This window comes from Podarcis filfolensis (assembly GCF_964270895.1).
Source record: "Podarcis filfolensis genome assembly, chromosome: 10".
NCBI lineage: Eukaryota > Metazoa > Chordata > Lepidosauria > Squamata > Lacertidae > Podarcis > Podarcis filfolensis.
The window spans coordinates 8,297,587-8,315,471 of record NC_139612.1 but is presented as its reverse complement, the minus strand read 5'-3'; the positions used below and the strand labels follow the sequence as shown (position 1 = coordinate 8,315,471).

Sequence of the window (17,885 nt, the reverse complement as noted above, 5' to 3'; positions counted from 1 at the left end):
GAAACAACAATAAAATTGGGTAGAAATATTTTTCTTAAGCATTTATTTGCTGCCAATAATGTATTGCATTTTTTAAAAATGTATTGCATTCTTAATTTTCAAATCATACCTTACAATCTTCAGTGTGTTTTGTTCTCAGAAGTGGTTGGTTTTTTTCACCGTTTCTCTGTTTTATTTCTTATTTCTCTGTTCTCATTTCTCTGTTCTCATCTTACTGGAGAGGAACTGGAGCTCAGGGATAGTAGTTAGCATAGTTGGACTTGACTTTACTGTGGTTCAGAGAGCAGGGTCCAAGGGCTTGAAGTCTTGGGCTTGGGATGGAGAAGCTTAAATGCTATGGCTTCCTTGATCCCTAACCTCTTGCTGCTTGACAATCTTGTTTGGTCCAGATTTTTAAGCAAGCAGATACATTTTGTACTTCCCAGACTAAACCAGGATAATACAGAAGGCCGTTATATCAATTGTATCTGCTTGTCTTATTCTAATATATGATGTCATTCCTTCTAATTTAGCCACAAGCCATATTTTATTAAACTTCTCTGTTCTTGTGAAGAATTGTATGCTGTGATCCACATGACATCAAAACTGACTTGGAAAAATGTTTACATTACAGATTAAGCTCACATCGTTTATTAACAACATTACAGTAATCTCCCTTGCGTCTCAGTTACAGCAGCCACTATGGTGAAATTGTCTTAGCACTTTAGATTGAAGTACATGCTGTGGCCATGAATTATATTGATTATTCTTCTTGGAATAGTTTGGGAAGGTTTAATTGAATTTATTGACCAAATAGTTTCTTTTGTTGTTCCTTCCTTCACTAGGAGGCTGCATGTTGGGCTTTGAACAATCTGCTTATGTACCAGCGTAATCTTCATGAGAAGATTGGAGATGGAGACAAAAAGTTAGTAGCTGAATTGAATGCTTGGAAATGTGAACCACTAGATTTATAGCCCAAGATCTGTTTTTTTCCTCTTCAATATCATTTGTCTTAAGAATCTAAACTGGGAGAAGTAGACTGCCTTCTGGTGACACTGGTATTGTTGCTTCCTGCATATCTGTCTTGCATGGCAAAGAGGACGGCCTGCACCTAGCCGCTCCCTTAAATACACCAAGGCCGTCGCCATCTTGGACCCGCCTCACCCGTAAGGTCCTATGCGGCCAGAGGTAGCCCTTCCCCCGGCTGTGCAGGAAGACGACAGCCTCCCAGAACCAGACGTGGCCAGTACTAGGGGTAAAACACGAAAGAACATTAGGGGAATCCCCTTCGACTAGGGTTTGTGTGTAGAACTCTCTGTTTGGAATGCTCTCGCCAGGGAGGTTTGTTTGGTGCCTTCATTATATATTTTTAGGTGCCAGGCGAAAACATTCCTCTTCAACCAGGCCTTTGGCTAATATTTTACAGTCCTTTTAATGTGTCTGTGGAAAAGGGGGGTTATTGTTTTGCTGTTTTGTTTTACTTATTTACTTGTTTTTATCTTGTATTTTATTCTGTGAACCACCCTGAGATCTTATGGTGAAGGGCAGTATATAAATCGAATTAACAACAACAACAACTTAAACCTTACCGTTTCTATGTTTTCTGGCACAGTTTGTTCATCGTTAACCTTTGGAGCAGGGGTAGAACTGGTGATAACACTGACAAGTTAGATGAAAATCTGACTTTGTTAAATTATAAATAAAAATTACCCTTGTTGCTTTTAGTTCCTGACTGCTTTGGCATGGCACTTTGGCCCAAGATGCATGGTGACAACTTGATGCTAGAACAGAATAATAACATTTATTGGCATCTCTTTTTGCTATAACAATGTTTGATTGTTATCATATCCTTTTCTGTTTGCATTAGATTCCCAGCCCACAGAGAAATGATGCTATCCATGTTGATGCATAATTCTTCAAAAGAATTATTTCAAGCTGCTGCAAATGCCTTGGCAACTCTACTGGAGCAAAGTGGTAAGGGATTGCGTAACACTAAACCTGAGGATGGAGTGGAGCACAAAACCTGTCCTTGACGCTGAATTTGTCAGATATAAATTCCAGTGATAATTTAAGATTTAACTAGGACGACAAACAATTAACAATTTGGGGCTGTGAATATAATAGTTGGTTAGATTTTTTCACAAATTCTTTTAGATATGCAGTTCCCCAATATCCTCTGCTGTCAACCTGACAGATTGCTCCCTCCAATTATAAACACCAATAACAAAAAAGTAAGGAGAAAAAAAGAAGGAAAAAAAAGTATTTAAAAATGTTCCACCGCATGATATGTCATCAGTTCTGTTGGTCTCCAGGTGTTAGCCTGCAAACAGCTCCACAAACCCATTCCAAATCTCAGGCAATTGTGGGCTAGATCTGCACTAAGGCTGCAATCCAAATCACATCTACTCTGGAGTAAATCCCATTAAATTCAACAGGGATTACTCCCAGGTAAGTGATGTTGGGATTGCAGCCTAAATTGGTTGCACGTTATACCATTTATATCAATGGCACCAAAGTCCTGTTGATTTCAGTAGTGCACCTAACTTAGACTGCACATCCCTTAGATACTTAACAGAGAGTCAGTTGGATTGAATTCAATAGAACACACATCTGAGTAGACTTAAATCAGACTGCTCGTTTAGTCTGCATCCAACCTGAAGTAGATTGTTACACATGTCGACTACCTTTTGGGTAAAAATGAAAAAGGTAGGTAGGTGTTTGCAGCCAACATTCATGCTCTTTTTCATATAGTACCCTATTCTTCTTGTAGTAAATATTAGAACAGTTCTGCTGGCAAAAGGAATACACATGAATGTGCTGGAGATTATGAAGAAACACTCCAACTCCCCGGAAGTTGCAGAAAGTGCTTGCAAGCTGCTGAACCGTGCTTTCGAAGGAAGGTAACGAAATGTAGTTCTGCGATAGGTACACCCAAAATCAGAACCATGATTTTGCAAATGTATCATTATATCCTAGAGCAAGTTTAAATTTTGCATTTCATTCATTGGATTTGTATGCCACTTTTCCAGGAAAAGAAATCTCGCTCAAGGCAACTTACAACAAAGAAACAGGGATGCATTTCAAACATGCTAAAAATCAATTTCACATTAATACAGCAAAACAGTAGCAAATATAATAATACACCCAAAACACATTTTATACAATAAATACAAGAAGCTCACTTAAACATTAAGCATCCCATAGAAAACATAACAAGGGAGCTTCACAGTTTCACCTTAGTCCTAGAAACATTCCTCCCATGATGTTGCACAGTGTCCCTCTCCTTCTGCAGCCTCCTATAAGGCTTCCAAGGGCAAGGTGTGTGGTAACTGGAAACACTCAAACCCTTGATGTTACTCACAGACACTCTCCTTGCTTTTAACCCACCCTCCATTGGCAAACAATCGCAGAGAGAGGCGCAACAAAACAAAATAGTTGTGCATAGTACAAAAACAGGAGCAAATACCAAATCAACACAACAACTAGTACAGCAAAACCATAGCACATAACCAGATCCTAGTACTAATTGTGGCGATCACACAGGGTCCCCGGACATTTAACGGTCTATTGATCCCTGTGCCACCGCTGTGATCGCTTCCCTGCTGCCACCAACCAGTTACTCTCTGGTAAAACACTGAGTCCAGTCAGTTGTTAAAAGTGAACCAAAAAAACCAAGTTTATTTTACAAACATTAACAAGTTTTTGTTTTCTCAGATAATTTTCCTGTCAGTATCTTAACTTTAGTCTCTTTGCCTTCCTAATACCTTCTGACTGATTATCTCAACTGTTTGACTGACTCCTCTTAACAAATTCTCTCCCTCTCTCACACCAGACTAGCCCAACCCACAGACGTATCTTCCCTCTCTCGTCTAACACCAGACTGTCTTCTCAACCACTCTAACTCCTCTTAACAAATTCTCTCTGTGCTTAAACCTTATACACAGTTAACTCTACCCCTTGGGTTCCCATTGGTTAGTCATTTTACAATTAGTTAACCCTTTCCCTATGAACCCAGTATGATGATGTCACACACCTAGGAGGGCAAACGCTACACTAATGCTCTACAAATGTCTGTGGAAAAACATTTCTTTCAAACATGTGGCAGATACTACTACATATCTCATGGGGAATGGCATTCCATTAGCAGGTGGCACCACTGAGAAGGCCTCTCCCATGTTGCATCATAACAGATCTCTTATGCCTGAAACACAGGCAAGAGGGCCTCCATTGCTGATCTAAGTCAAGGGGCCTCCCACCACCCACCCAGGTTGATGCTGGATTTTATCATATTTAGTAGCTACCCGTGTGTCTTGGGCACTGCTCCCCACATTACTGCACAATCTCACCATGTGACAGCCACTGCTATGTAATGATTATAAAGTGGCTTTTCCACATAGCTGCATGTAAGTAGTGAAATCAAGACGATGATGATGATGTTGAAGAATATGTGGTTTGTGTATTTCTTAGTCCAAGCAGGTTTCAAAGCACTATGTTAGGTGTGCTCAAAGCATGCCCAGTAGGATATTTGATTCCCTTTCATTGAGGACCAGATTGCCACATGGATGGCAATCTGCTTTGGAGTGGAGAGGGGCTGGTGTTCAAGAAAGACAAGATCACAGCCCTTTTCAGTATAAGGAAATAGGTGTGTATTATATTGGATCCTGGCCAGGATACATAAATAATATACAAAAATTTAGAACAGATTATGCAATATTCACAATGTAAAAATGAATGGATATTTAATAAACAGATGTGTATTTGAGGATGTGGTTCGTTGATCCTGCAGTTTCCCCCCTCTGGATATAATGACAGAAGTGGCATCAAGAGTTGTAAAGGCTATGAGAAAGCATAAATCATCCCCATCTGTACAGCTGGAGGCACTAAGAGTTATTTTACATTTTATGACTTCAGGTAAGAAAATGCATGAAGAATGTTTGCTTACATAATAATCTAAATGAGCAACAAGAAATAAGGAGTTAATGAGCCTGCTGCCTAGTCATTTTGCTGTATGGCTTCTCATGAAAGAGTGATGGAAATGAAAACTTAATCAGTTTCTGCTAATAGGAAGCCAAGTGATTTTATGCAGGGGAAGGGGGCTTGTTGTAGGAAATATACAAAGTTTTATATGTTTAGCTCCCATTGGTTTATGTGAGAAAGGTTTAAGTATGTACCGTACTTAACTTTCCCATTGAAATTAACAGAAGTTACAGGTGTTTTGACTTTAGATGGATTCTGGTTGTAATATATACTTATTCAAAGTGAAAACATCAAACCAATACATATTAATTCACAAATGCAAATTAATCCATAATGTGTCACATACCTGTTTTAGTTCAAGTTGCAAAGACATACACTAAAAATACACACACCAAGACACAGGAAATTCTGGGTCTGTGGTTCTATATATATTTAGTGTAAGTGTCATTTCCACTTTTTCACCTGAAAGGGAAATAAAAGTGTTTGTGTTTTGTTGCTTGCTTGTATGCCAATATTTGTCCAGGTTTGTGTGGGGCTTATGAGGTAGACATGTGAAAGTTGTTGACTGAGGATGTAAGACTGAATTATGGGAGTGTTTGCAGAGCGTGGAGAGTTATTTGAGATTGGTTTAGACTAGAGTACTGATGTGTCTGACACACTTGCAACAATCAGTCAAGTAATGGTGTGCTTGAGTGAGATTGAATGGAAAGTATCCTTAATTGTCGTTAGATTAAGTTTTGTGTATTGCAATACAGGAAACCGGGAATTTAATTGGATTGATTTGCTTAATAGTATGATTGATTAGTGTATGGTGGTTTGGAAAAGTGAGTTGATTTTCTTTTGCCTAACAGTCAATCATGTATGTCATTTAAAAAGATGGAACTTAGAGCTCCTAGTTCATTTCTCATTTGTAGTATTTTACATCCTGACATTTAGAGGATAATTTGTTTAGCTGTTTACTGTGATGCACTATATTTCTGTAGCCAATATTTATGTGCAATGTTTATTTTGATACTAAAGAAGATACTTTGTTAAGTTGCTAATTGTGTTTGAATAGAATAGAAAGATGATGCTGTAATCTCTCAGCATGTTTTTTGGAAGTGAGTTTCACTGAACACAGTGGGTTATTTATGAGTAAACATGTTTAGGATCAGGTTGTTTGGGTTAAAAAAAATCCAAAATGAACTTGGTAACTATCTGGTATAGAAACCTGCAGCTTTTTCTGTTTTGAAAATGGGAAATATTCAGTGGTAATTTATCCCTTGCAGTAGCTTATTTAGCCTGCATTTTTAGTGTGGCATCTTTTCTCATGACTGAGTCATGAGAATGCTCTAAATAAAGTAATTTAATTTAACAGTCATTGATTTTGGCATATTACAGCCAGTGATGGGGTTTGCTTTCCTTTCCTTTATTCATTCAGTGTATGACTTGCTAGCTGAAGATCTGCTTTTTTAAAATGCTAACATTTTGTAGGGTATAGAATGTGTGAAATTGAACACTAATGATCTGATCCTGTGGGTGTTTATAGAGAATAAGATGCCACTGGTTTGAATGGGACTTGGGTCTGCAAAAGCATGTTTAGAACTAGGCGCACCTAAATCAGAAGTGAGGCTATCGTAATTTACGTTCCAGGAAATAATAATAAATTTGTAATAAGTTGCTGAACTCCCTCCTCACAGAGTTGCATCTGGCACCTTCATTATATAGTTGACTTGCAACTTGTGCAAGTGTTAGGTTCTGGGGATTGTGTGTAAAGCTGAAATTGTGTATAGCAAGAAGAACCACAGAACTGCTTTCGTGTGCATGCACGCTTCTTCAGATATGTTTAACACTTCAGATACATTTAATACTGGTATCTGAAGAAGTGTGCATGCACCCGAAAGCTTATACCCAGAACAAACATAGTTGGTCTCTAAGGTGCTACTGGACAATTTTTTTATATATTTTGACTGCGTCAGACCAACATGGCTACCTACCTGAATTTCTGAAGCTGGCACGCCGAACAGGCCTTGTCCCCCACATAAGACAAAGAGCCTTTAAGTTCTCTGTCTTGCTTTCTGGGCTCTGGAAGGTCTCATGCAAGCTCTCAAAAAAGACCTTCCCAGAGTCCAGTAAGTTAGCCATAGAGCTTTTAAGCTCTCCACCTTGTGTGTGTTTAATTTGTGCAGTTGCATGACGGCCAGCCACGATGCACATAAAGCATTAAACACAAGTTTAATGCAAGTTGCAAGTCGACTGTGCAGTTTTTGGTACGTGATGAAAATGTACCTCTTTATTCTGGCTTTTGACACTTGAGGTCTATGTTTTAGGACCCTTCTTATTTCTGTGATTTAAGTTACTTTGAATTGTTTTTAATACTGTGTTTCAGTAGTGGTAAACCACCCTGGGACCTTAGGTTATTACAATTATAATAATTATTTATAATAATACTGTGTATTGTCTTCCCCAGCATACCATAAGGCACTGATAGATTAAGCTTCTTTTTTACTTTTGAAGATATCAGCAAAATAAAATAACAAATTGCAAAAATTGTTATATAAAAAGAGGGAGGGAGAAACAAACAGCTGATTACTTGGTCTGTAGTCATACCCAGAGAAATTTAAAGTGAAAATATTGGGCTTTAGATTCATATATATAGATCTATGTATCCTTGACTCATTTTAACTACATATTTCTTTTTACAAGGAAAATATTTTGGGGTTTTTTATGTTACAGGCGTGCTGAAAAAGCAACCAAATAATTCTGACTTGGGAGATACAGAGTTGGCGCTAATGCTGAAAGTGATAAAAAACCAATGTTTGTTGCAAGGTGCTCACTCATTAGTCCTTGATGCTCTCAACACGGTATGACTCGATTTTTTCCTCCCATGGCAAATTCCCTCTAAATAATTTCAGTCTCGTTTTCCTTTCAAATCAAGATTTCTTCTGTTTCTCTCTGCTCAAGTTGGAATATTCCGTCCATATTTAAATTGTAAAACATAAATTGTAGCCTTGTGTATTGAAATGTAGATTTATTCAACTACATGGCATAATTGTCATTTAATCATATCAGTCACTTATTTACCCTGGTTATTTGAAGTCCCTAATTTTCATCTGTCACTTGGAGCTCTCTGAAGACATGATCCAGAGCTTTAATGTACTGATGCACACATTTCTGGCAGTGCAAGCAGCATATCACCAACACACCCCAACCTCTGCAAGGAGACTGGATGCTGCCGGGCAGTTGTGCCAAGTAGTATTGCATCTCTTAGGCATGTTTAGATTTTGCCAGTGCTTGCCTTCCTGTGCTGGTGCTGAAGGGCATTAGTGCAGTGATGCAGTGGTTATGAATCTCAGTGAGCATTGAAGAAGTCTTCCAGAATAATAAGATGTTTTTAAATGTAACATCTGATCCTGCATTAATTACAAAACTTAGTAGAAATAACTTAACAGTTTGTTTTTGCTTTTTCCATATAAGATAACCATACTTTATGTGCATGTTTTCGTTTCTAGTTTATTGGAAATCCTGGTATTCAGAAATGTGGATTTCAGGTACTTTCTTCTGTTGTGGAATGTTCAGGTGCGCTAGAAATGTTGACACAGCAAGGAATGACAGATACTGTACTCCATACGCTACAGATGTATCCTGATGATCAAGGTACAAAGCAAGATGGAACTAATTGCACTTAATTGCATCTTGCATAACTTAACTGCATCTAACCCAGTCCTCCTGCCCTAATGCAGGACACCCAGTGGCTGAAGCATATCTGATATTTGCTTGTTCATCCTTGCTTGAAGGGCAATTTAAGGCCTATTTTATCAGCTGCAATGAGACAAATGAAACAAAAGCCACCCGAAACATCAGTCTAGAAGCATGTTTTTAACAACAACAGAAAACAGAGGTTCAGTTTACTTTGTTGTGTTAAGGGCTTTCCATGTTCCATCAAGCTCCCAAATGCTGGGAAATTGCAGCTGTTAAGGACCATGCCCTGAACAGCTATGTTGTTTAGGCAATATTTATATGGCATGGTACCCTATTACGTGGTTAGCTCCAGCTTTACCACTACCTTGGAGTTGGATTGCTCTTAATGCCAGAGTGATGGACCCCAATCCCAAATATGTCTGTTTACTGGGATAGGAACATGAATTCTATGTGCGAACTGAAAGTACCATTCCACATTAGAAGTGGCCCTTAACAGCTGTGATTTCCTGGCACTTTGGAGCTTGAATGGCGCCTTAATATGCTTAATCAAAAGTTTTTTTCGCTGACCAGATTTAATTATCTTTTTTTTTTTAAAAAAAGGGGGGAATGGAGCAAGAGAGGAAGAAATATATTTATTAATAAGAAATCACACACCATTTAGAAGAAAAGAATTCACATTCAGCAGATGAGACACACACAGAGCCACATGGTTTGCCCAGAAATCTCCCTCCCACTTTCTTCTGAAAGGAACTCCTGTGTTTTCAAAGCTGCACCTCTACCCTGCAGCCACCTGCACATCCTCTGGAAGGTTGGAGACCCTCTGGAGCAGATATGGGAGGAATGTGGGAAGAGAGGAAGGGGAACTCCCTTGGGTGTGCAGAGTTCCACTTGTAGAATGTTGTGTACCGCCCTCTGTGCAATAGGAGCAAATACTATTCTGTGTTCAATACCACGCATTTATTTCAATATTCCTGACCTTCCTTTCCCTTTTCTCTTTCCAGAAATACAGTGCTTAGGCTTAAGTCTTCTGGGATCCTTGATTACAAGAAAGATATTGTGCATTGCAATTATACAAGTTCTGGCGGCAATCTTGGTTTCTACTTTACGGCGCTTTAAGGAGGTTGTTGAAATACAGGCACATGTATGTAATGTGCCTGGTATAAAAATCCAGCACTTTTCTGTTTGGCTGGGAGGCTTCTTTGGGGAAGGTTGATTTCGGAGATGTATTTTCATATTAGGTTTTGAATGTAACCACTTTTAGTGGGCTATAATTCTGTGTCTCACTGCTGGTTTACTCATGACACTAGGTCATATCATCTCGAAACTTATTTTGTTTTAGATCTTACAGCTACATCTCAAATCCCTGTTGTAGCCCTTCTGCTTATAACATGCTTATAGTTGTTTCATGCACAAGTTGAACCCACCTCTTTTTGTGATCACCACCCATTGCCCCTTTCCCTCAAAACTTTTTTGGCCATATTCTTGTGTCTCTGAGAATATCGTTTCTCCTGAAATACTTTCAGTTGTGACTGTGAAACAGCTAAGACAGTTTCATATTTTACATGCCACACAAATGATTGCTGCTTCAAATGTTGGTTTAAATTTACAGTAATCTTGGTGATCTGCAATTTCCCATTACTATCTCTGTACCATAGAGAAGCATGTTTTCATGGCTCTCTTCCTGGGGTATATAGCCTCTCATTCACTGATACGTATGGCATTTCCAAGAGCATGAAAACTGCATCATGAGAATTTTGTGCAAATGCAGAAAATTCATTAACCAAACTAAGTTACTTTTGTGGAAGTGGATGTATACCACAAGCATGTTTGCTTGAGAACAGGTTCCATAGATTCCAAGTGTTGTCCATGCATGTGTGTACCAGAATTTAGGTCTTCTCCATGAGGGATTACCTAAAAGTTGCCTTCTGGTGGATGGCAAGTGGTACTAGAAAGTGAAATGGAGGAGTGGTCATATGTCTTGTCTTATTAAGACCATATTTTTTTAGAGCTGAGCCGAAATATCTCAGAAAGCATGTTTTTGACATTTCTTATCTCCCCCCCCCCTCTTATCCCCAACCCCGAAAAAGCCATTGTTGTTTGGTTGTGGTTTCTCTTGTGAATGTTAATCTGCCATCATTGTGGATGTTGAATGACACCTGGTGGTTGAAGGCAAAATTGCTGTTCACAAGAAAGCTTCCAACCTCTCATGAGCTCTTAGTTTTGATTTTGTCTTCACCATTATCATTGATTTTCAATAGTTATCTGCATCTCCACTTCTTACATGCTTGCTTCCCTTGTTTGTGTGTTTGTTAGCCCTGTTTTGTCCTCTGTTGTTCCTTAATAAAAAAAAGAGGCCCTTCTTCCTCTGCTCTTTGCTCAGCATTGCCGCTTCAGACTGCTAATACTTCCCATCATTCCACTCCATGAGCTGGGAATCTCCCTCCTGTTAAAAAACAAAAAACCTACAGCTGCTCAGCCACGAGGAAGGTAACACAAGATTCCTCCATTTCCCACAGGTCCCAAGAGTTGTTGTCTCCCTTGCCAACATCGCAAGCTTTCATTGCAAGTAAAAAGTTGGGGAAATTGCAAGAGCAACTACTGTAATGCAGCCTTAGTGTCAGGATAGGACCTCAACGTCAGCTGCAGAAGGGGCTGGAAATGGAGGAACTTCAGTGGGCCCCTCTAGCCTTTCTATTGAGTCCTTCACTTCTTTTGGGCTCGGGTACCAAAAGGACCACCTCCTGTGTGCCGGGCTCCTTACACGTCAGTTTCTCTGAAATGCAGGTAGGAGGAAGAGATGGAGAAAGGGGGCTCCAGCCCTATCTCACAAAATGTCTAGCACACATACCTCAGATGGCTCAAGAAGGACAAAGGGGGATAGCCCCTAAAAGAACTGAGGACTATTTTTACTGCCCAGACCTTTTCTGAGAATTTTTCAGGCTTCCAGGGGGCTCAGAGCATTTCAGATTCCTAACCCGGCTTTATCAGTTATTACTACCCTGACCACTGCCTCCCAGCTTCCAATGCAGGACCTGCCCTTTGCTTACCAGCTCCTAACCCTTCCCTTGCTGCAACAGCTTAAGGCAGTGGTTTTCAACCAGTGTGCCATGGCCCCCTGGGGTGCCTTGAATGATGGTCAGGGATGCCGCGGGCAACACTGGCCTCTGTCCCCCTTTCCTTCCTTCCCTCCCTCCTCTGATGCCCTCTTGCCTCTCGCCTCCCAAAGGCTTGCACAGCTGTTTGTTGCAGCAGCCCTGGCTACAAGCTCCCCAGGCGAATGGTGCCTCTGGGGCTGGGGTTGCCAGGAGCTGAGGTGGCCTTCGAGCAAGCAAGCAAGTGGGTGAGGGAGCGCAGCCAGCCAGTCCGCCAGCCCTTGCTGTTATGAATGGACAGACAAGTCCCAGGCCCCTGTGGGGCAGTGTGAGGAGGCAGCTCTCTTTGGGGCAAGGGGGGGACAGCTCAGAGACCAGGGCAGGGACTTCCAAGGGAGAGGAGAGGAGGCTGAGCGAACACTCCACAAGTGAGGGTGTATGAGAAAGGGTGAGAGGCTGCCAGCTCTGCAGACAAGGGGTGACATAACTGGGCTCCTGAGCCCCACAAGGCTGCCTCAGAAAGAATGTAGTTGGTCAAGGGAGCCGTGGACTCATAAAGGTTGAAAACTTCTGGCTTGAGGTTTTGCTGTCAGATTTCGCCACGGAGCTGGCTTCTCATCTTTCTCTGATTCCTGCACTGGCTTTTTGTTACTTATAACCCAGCTCTTCCTTCTTCTGTGTCTCAGCAGCAACCCACTTTGAACTCTGGTGAAATAGTCCCTCCAGTTTCTCTGCCCATAAAAAAGGTAGAGGATTTTGAGAGGCCATTTTACCCATCTTTAATTTTTTCCTCCTACGCTGCCTGTTTACTGTTCAGTGTAGAGAAGATACCTATTTATTCTGTAGAAAGAGTAATCATACACATGATTTTTTTTTAATGTGTAAAAACTTCCGTAACCCCCCCCCCCCCGTTGTTTATGGAAGCTGCAGTTTCACTTCTAATTTGTTAGAATTCTAATGTTGAAAGATAACAACTTATTTGACGTGCCATGGTATTGTTCTGTCTTGTCAGTGCTTACTGTTCAGTTCTGCCCTGTGGCAAAATTGAACAATATGATTATGGGCTCATCTAACATTTCCCTTTGCACTGTGCTTTCAAGCACAGGTCTGGGATTTCCTGATCTGTGTCCAAGTGGTTATTGCCATTTGCTCCAATTCAGCAGTAAAACACTCTGACACAGACTTGGAAACTGCAGACCTGTGCCTAGAAATGTGGCACAAAAGGAATTGTGGATGAGTACTGTACCAAAATATTTTTGGTCCTATTTGTCATTTGGTCTGAAGGTTTGTTGTTTTCTTGAATGTGTTTAGCAATATATTATTGACTGTTGTCCTAACCATTTTCATTTCGTTTTATCTGTAGGGATTTAATGTGATTATAAAAATACTTGACCTGTCACCTTGTTTTGCAAAGCTGTTAATACAGGAGTCATTTGATACAGCCATTTTTTATCAGATGTCCATGTGTTTCACTGAGCAAAGAGACCAGCAGGTATCTCATCTTTCAGTCTTCTCTTTTCCTCTGACCTTCTCCCTGCTCCTTCCCCAGGACATTTAATACGACATGCTCTGGAAGATGTTCACCCAGTTTCAGTTGCATGTCTTCTCAATTTAGTTTCAGAGTCTTTGTTGTAAATGCTTTGCTAAAATAGCTGACAACGATGATTTAAAAAACCTGATGTTGGAGAAAGCCTGTGCTGAGTATAACAGTATTATGGTTGAATGCTTACTCTTGCTGGGAGCTGATGTGAATAAGGAGACGAAGAAAAACTCTTTAATCTATCAAGTACGTATGTTAAAATATAATTTTTTGCATCAGTTTGAAATATGTATGCCTGGCCTTTTTAAGAAAAACATCCTGCAGAAAAAGCTGAAACACAGATGCATCTGACACCATACTGAATACACAAGAGAAAAGTCTGACCATTGAATAGAACACAGAATGGTGCTACACAGGCAGCAACAAGCTTGAAAAATCTAGAGAAACACTAGAGACAATGAACAAGCATAGCTCCCAACTCCATAATGTTCTGGTTTACTTTCCAGTTCATTCTCCTATTTGAGTGACTGCCTTTCATTTTTATAGAGGAGCACCATTGCATTACTCTTAAACGCACGATGGCTGGCTCAGCCATGGCCAGAAGGGTTTCCCAGAGGCTCTTGAACAGTAAAAACATTACTACTGCATAGTCATGTGGGTTTTCTGGAAAATTACAGTAATTTTGCATAGTGAAGAAACTGAAAACTTCAAAACAGGCATGTTTGCCTAATACTAATTTGCATTTGGCATGCATGGTTACTTATGAAATTAAAAATGTTGATGGAAAAATAAAACACTAAAAGCAGGGGTGCCAACTTGCTTCCCACATTGAGGAGGCGTGGTCATGTGACGTGTCACATGATGCTGCCCGGCGGGGGCAGGCTGCATGGAGGACGATCTCTGCACTTGCTCATCCCAGCCTCAGCCCAGGAGCCAGGCAGCGGCAGGGACGAGCAAGCGCAAAGGTCGCCCTCCGCGCTTGTCCCAGCCACCGCTGGGCTGCTGGGTGGAGGCTGGGGCTGAGGTACATGGAGGGCACCTGGCGGCAGCAGTGGATAGCAGCCCCCTCAATATTGGGGGACAGTGCCCCCTGCCAAAAGATATTGGGGGAATTGAAGCCCCCTTTGTCCCATATACCTGGTGCTGTTTCTAGAAAGAGAGTGGGAGAGAGAGAGAGAGAAGAGAAAGAAAGAAAGAAAGAAAGAAAGAAAGAAAGAAAGAAAGAAAGAAAGAAAGAATTGTAGGAACAGGAGACACTCTCACTAACTTGCCAAAATCATGTGCCATTTGCATTAATCATCTATTTATCTTTCATAGATTTGTGAGAAAGGGAGCAATCCTAAGTTGGTAGAACTGCTATTAAACGGCGGTGCTCGAGAGCAGGATGTTCGGAGTGCTCTCACAATCAGCATCAAGAAGGGAGATAGCCAGGTCATTAGCTTGCTCTTAAAAAAGCTTAGTCTGGATTTGGCCAACAGCAGCATATGTCTTGGCGGTTTCTGCATTGGTAGAATTGAACCTTCCTGGCTGAGCCCCTTGTTTCCAAGTAAACAAGGATCCTTCAAGAAACAAAGTAAGTGGCTGTAGATGTTCATGTTAAAGTATGTATTGTGCTGTTGATACCTGCATGGCCCAACTACATGTAATTTCAGCTTGTTTAAAGCTAGTTCCTTCAATAAGCAGTGTAGGTCCCTGATTTTTCTTTGCCATTGATTTCATCTGTACATATTGCTGGAACTCAAACATGATTTGTAACAGGCCATGTTTTACCTCCAAAGTTCTGCCCAACCCAAGTTTCCTGGCTTTTTATGTAGGAGGTTAATAGTTCCAGGTGTGTTCTTTGCGCCGGTTCAGACAATCGTAACTTGACTTAGTAAGCCAATAGATGAACGAGCCTTTTGCCCATAAGACTGGGAGACAGTGGTTATCAAGTCTGGAACAAACCAGAATATTGACTCAAGTTCAAATTGTGGTTTAATATTTGGGAAAGGGTCACTGCTGAGTGGCAGAACATCTGCTTTGTAAAAGGCCCCAGGTTCAGTCCTCAGCATCTCTAGGAAGGACTGGGAGAGACACCTGCCTGAAACCCTGAGAGTCACTGCTAATTGATGTAGACAACACTGAACTGATGGTCTGAGTCAGTTTGAACCAGCTTCCTATATTCGTATTCTGGAGTAGGGTGGGGCTTCAGGGAATCCGATCCCTCTCACGGTAGGAAGCCAAGAATTAGATAAACAAGTCTTTTATTCAATATTCACGGAGAGAGGCTTTGAAAAGTGCCTCTCTTGCAGTAATGGCATTGCTCCGAGTAAAGTCCCACTTCCTCTGTCTCTCCTACGTATTGAACATCATCCCTACGTTGGCTGATCTGTGCTTTCTTCCTATGAGCTTTCTGTTCTACAATCCATGCCTGCTGGGTTCTGGGAGAAGGGGGGTGGGTCTGGAACGCTTTCTAAAGACACTGAGTTTGTCAGCTGTCTCTCCCTTGGTGCTTTTTCTTCTTCTTCCTGCTCCTCTCCCAATACTTCCCAGCTTCTCCCCTCTGCAGCCTCTGAACTATGACCTTCTGCAAACCACTGTTGTAAATCTATGCTGTCTTCCTCTTCTCTGGGAAGTGCGGGGGGGGGGGCAGTCTCCACCATTCCTCCTCAGACCAGTCCCTGACAAGTAGTAACCATAATTTCTTGTTTGGGATTAAATGGTTAATTAGAGACTTCTTGGTTTAATCACAGTTCACACAAAGGGCAAAAGACCTGTGCATATCTCTGCTTATTAAGCTGAGATACAATTGTCCAAATGCAACTATTGTATATATACCCTGTCCAATGCTTCTAAAAAAATGCGAGTTTTTTTGTTTCCTACCCATTAGATGCAGGCTCTGCGCTGGCCAGAATGGTGCTTCGATACCAAAAGAAAAGCAGCTATGAGGACCAGTCAAGTTCTAGTTTTGAAGAAAATACTGATGAAAATATAAAGGAGCAGCTTGATGACTGGGAACTTCTTCCTGGCCATTTAGTCGACAGTGTTTTCTGCTTGAGTGATGGTATAGATAGTGAAGGTATATTTGCTAGATTAAATGAAGGATTTGCCACTCCATTACAATCTTTTATCCAAATAATTTTTATTGGTTTTCATGTGAATACAAGAACAACATATAACTACAGTAACTTGTCCAGTGGTTTATTCTTATTAAGTTTCATATGCAGTACACGAGCAATACCTTTATTTATGCATTGTCAGTTCAAGTATCCTCTCCACAGAGATTCTTGTGTTGGTGGAATAAATGTATCTTCTGTCTCATTTATAAAAGAAAAAAATTGAAGCCAAGTCTCACACAAAGTGTCTTATCTTTGAAGTGCCTTTAATTACACTTCTGTTGTGAGTAAGGCATTCTGATAGAGGCACATTCCAAATATTATTTACCCAGGTTTCAATGGGGATTTCTATAGGTTATTTCCAGTATCGGGCTATTGTTAATCGAGCTGCTGATAATAGAAAAACATACTAAGTCCCTGCATTTAAGGTTATTATTTAAATTTGAGTCTAAAGATAACAAGGCAAGAGCTGAATTAGGTGGAAGGGATTGCTGTGTAATTTTGGAAATAATGTGGAACATGTATTTTCCAAAAGGAGTATACCAACGTGCAACTCCACCATGCATGAAAATATCAGCCTATCTCTCTGCAGCCTTTCCAGCATAGGGAAGAGATGGTAGTGATTATTTTGGCTAGACATGATGGAGTCCAGTGCCAGTGAAATATAATTTTAAGAGAAGCCTCCTGCAAACTCCATTACACTCTTAGCCTTCAATTTGTAGTCTTAAACCTGACCTGTTTGACTGTTTGGCACAAGTGTACCCTGTATACAGGTGTCTTGCATAGGGCTAAGGCTCCTAGTAAGGGACGTGGGTGGCGCTGTGGTCTAAACCACTGAACCTCTTGGGCATGCCGATCAGAAGGTCAGCGGTTCGAATCCCTGCGACGTGTGAGCTCCCATTGCTCGGTCCCAGCTCCTGCCAACCTAGCAGTTCGAAAGCACACCAAAAAGTACAAGTAGATAAATAGGTACCGCTCCAGCAGGAAGGTAAACGGCATTTCCATGCTGCTCTGGTTTCGGTTTTCCATTACGCCAGAAGCAGCTTAGTCATGCTGGCCACATGACCCGGAAAAACTGCGGACAAACACCATCTCCCTTGGCTTGTAAAGCGAGATGAGCGCCGCAACCCCAGAGTCATATGTGACTGGACTTAACTGTCAGGGGTCCTTTACTTTTACCTTTAAGGCTCCTAGTACTACACCCTCCCTTCTTTGACCATGTTCTATGAACACACTCCCTTGTATTCGCTTTTATTTTTTATTTGTTGAAATAAAAATGAATTTAAAAGCACAAATGATTTCTGTGTATGCACACATATTCACACATGTACACCTGAGTTGAATGTGCAATGTACAGGAATGGGGGGGGGGCGGAAGGTAGGTGAGAATTATGCTTCTGTAGAAAATAAAAAAGGAATGACTGTTCGGATGGGGAGATAAATGAACTGGACTTGTCCCTTGTGTTTTCTTGGACTTTGAATGGGAGTTGGGAAACAATGGTGAAAAGGTGGAGTGCACCTT

At 41.0% G+C, this 17,885-nt stretch overlaps 1 protein-coding gene across 2 annotated transcripts in view; it reads left to right on the top strand.

Annotated features, from left to right (window-relative positions):
- Positions 1-17,885, top strand: part of LRRK2 (leucine rich repeat kinase 2) — a 93,488-nt gene that overhangs the window by 22,719 nt on the left and 52,884 nt on the right. For both annotated transcript variants that reach the window (XM_083574850.1, XM_083574851.1), the window contains 11 exons: positions 825-904; positions 1,847-1,953; positions 2,750-2,879; positions 4,766-4,890; positions 7,672-7,799; positions 8,448-8,592; positions 9,639-9,778; positions 13,093-13,221; positions 13,345-13,515; positions 14,587-14,842; positions 16,139-16,327. In XM_083574850.1, the coding sequence (XP_083430976.1) occupies positions 825-904; positions 1,847-1,953; positions 2,750-2,879; positions 4,766-4,890; positions 7,672-7,799; positions 8,448-8,592; positions 9,639-9,778; positions 13,093-13,221; positions 13,345-13,515; positions 14,587-14,842; positions 16,139-16,327 (1,600 nt within the window). The remainder of the gene's footprint in view (positions 1-824; positions 905-1,846; positions 1,954-2,749; positions 2,880-4,765; positions 4,891-7,671; positions 7,800-8,447; positions 8,593-9,638; positions 9,779-13,092; positions 13,222-13,344; positions 13,516-14,586; positions 14,843-16,138; positions 16,328-17,885) is intronic.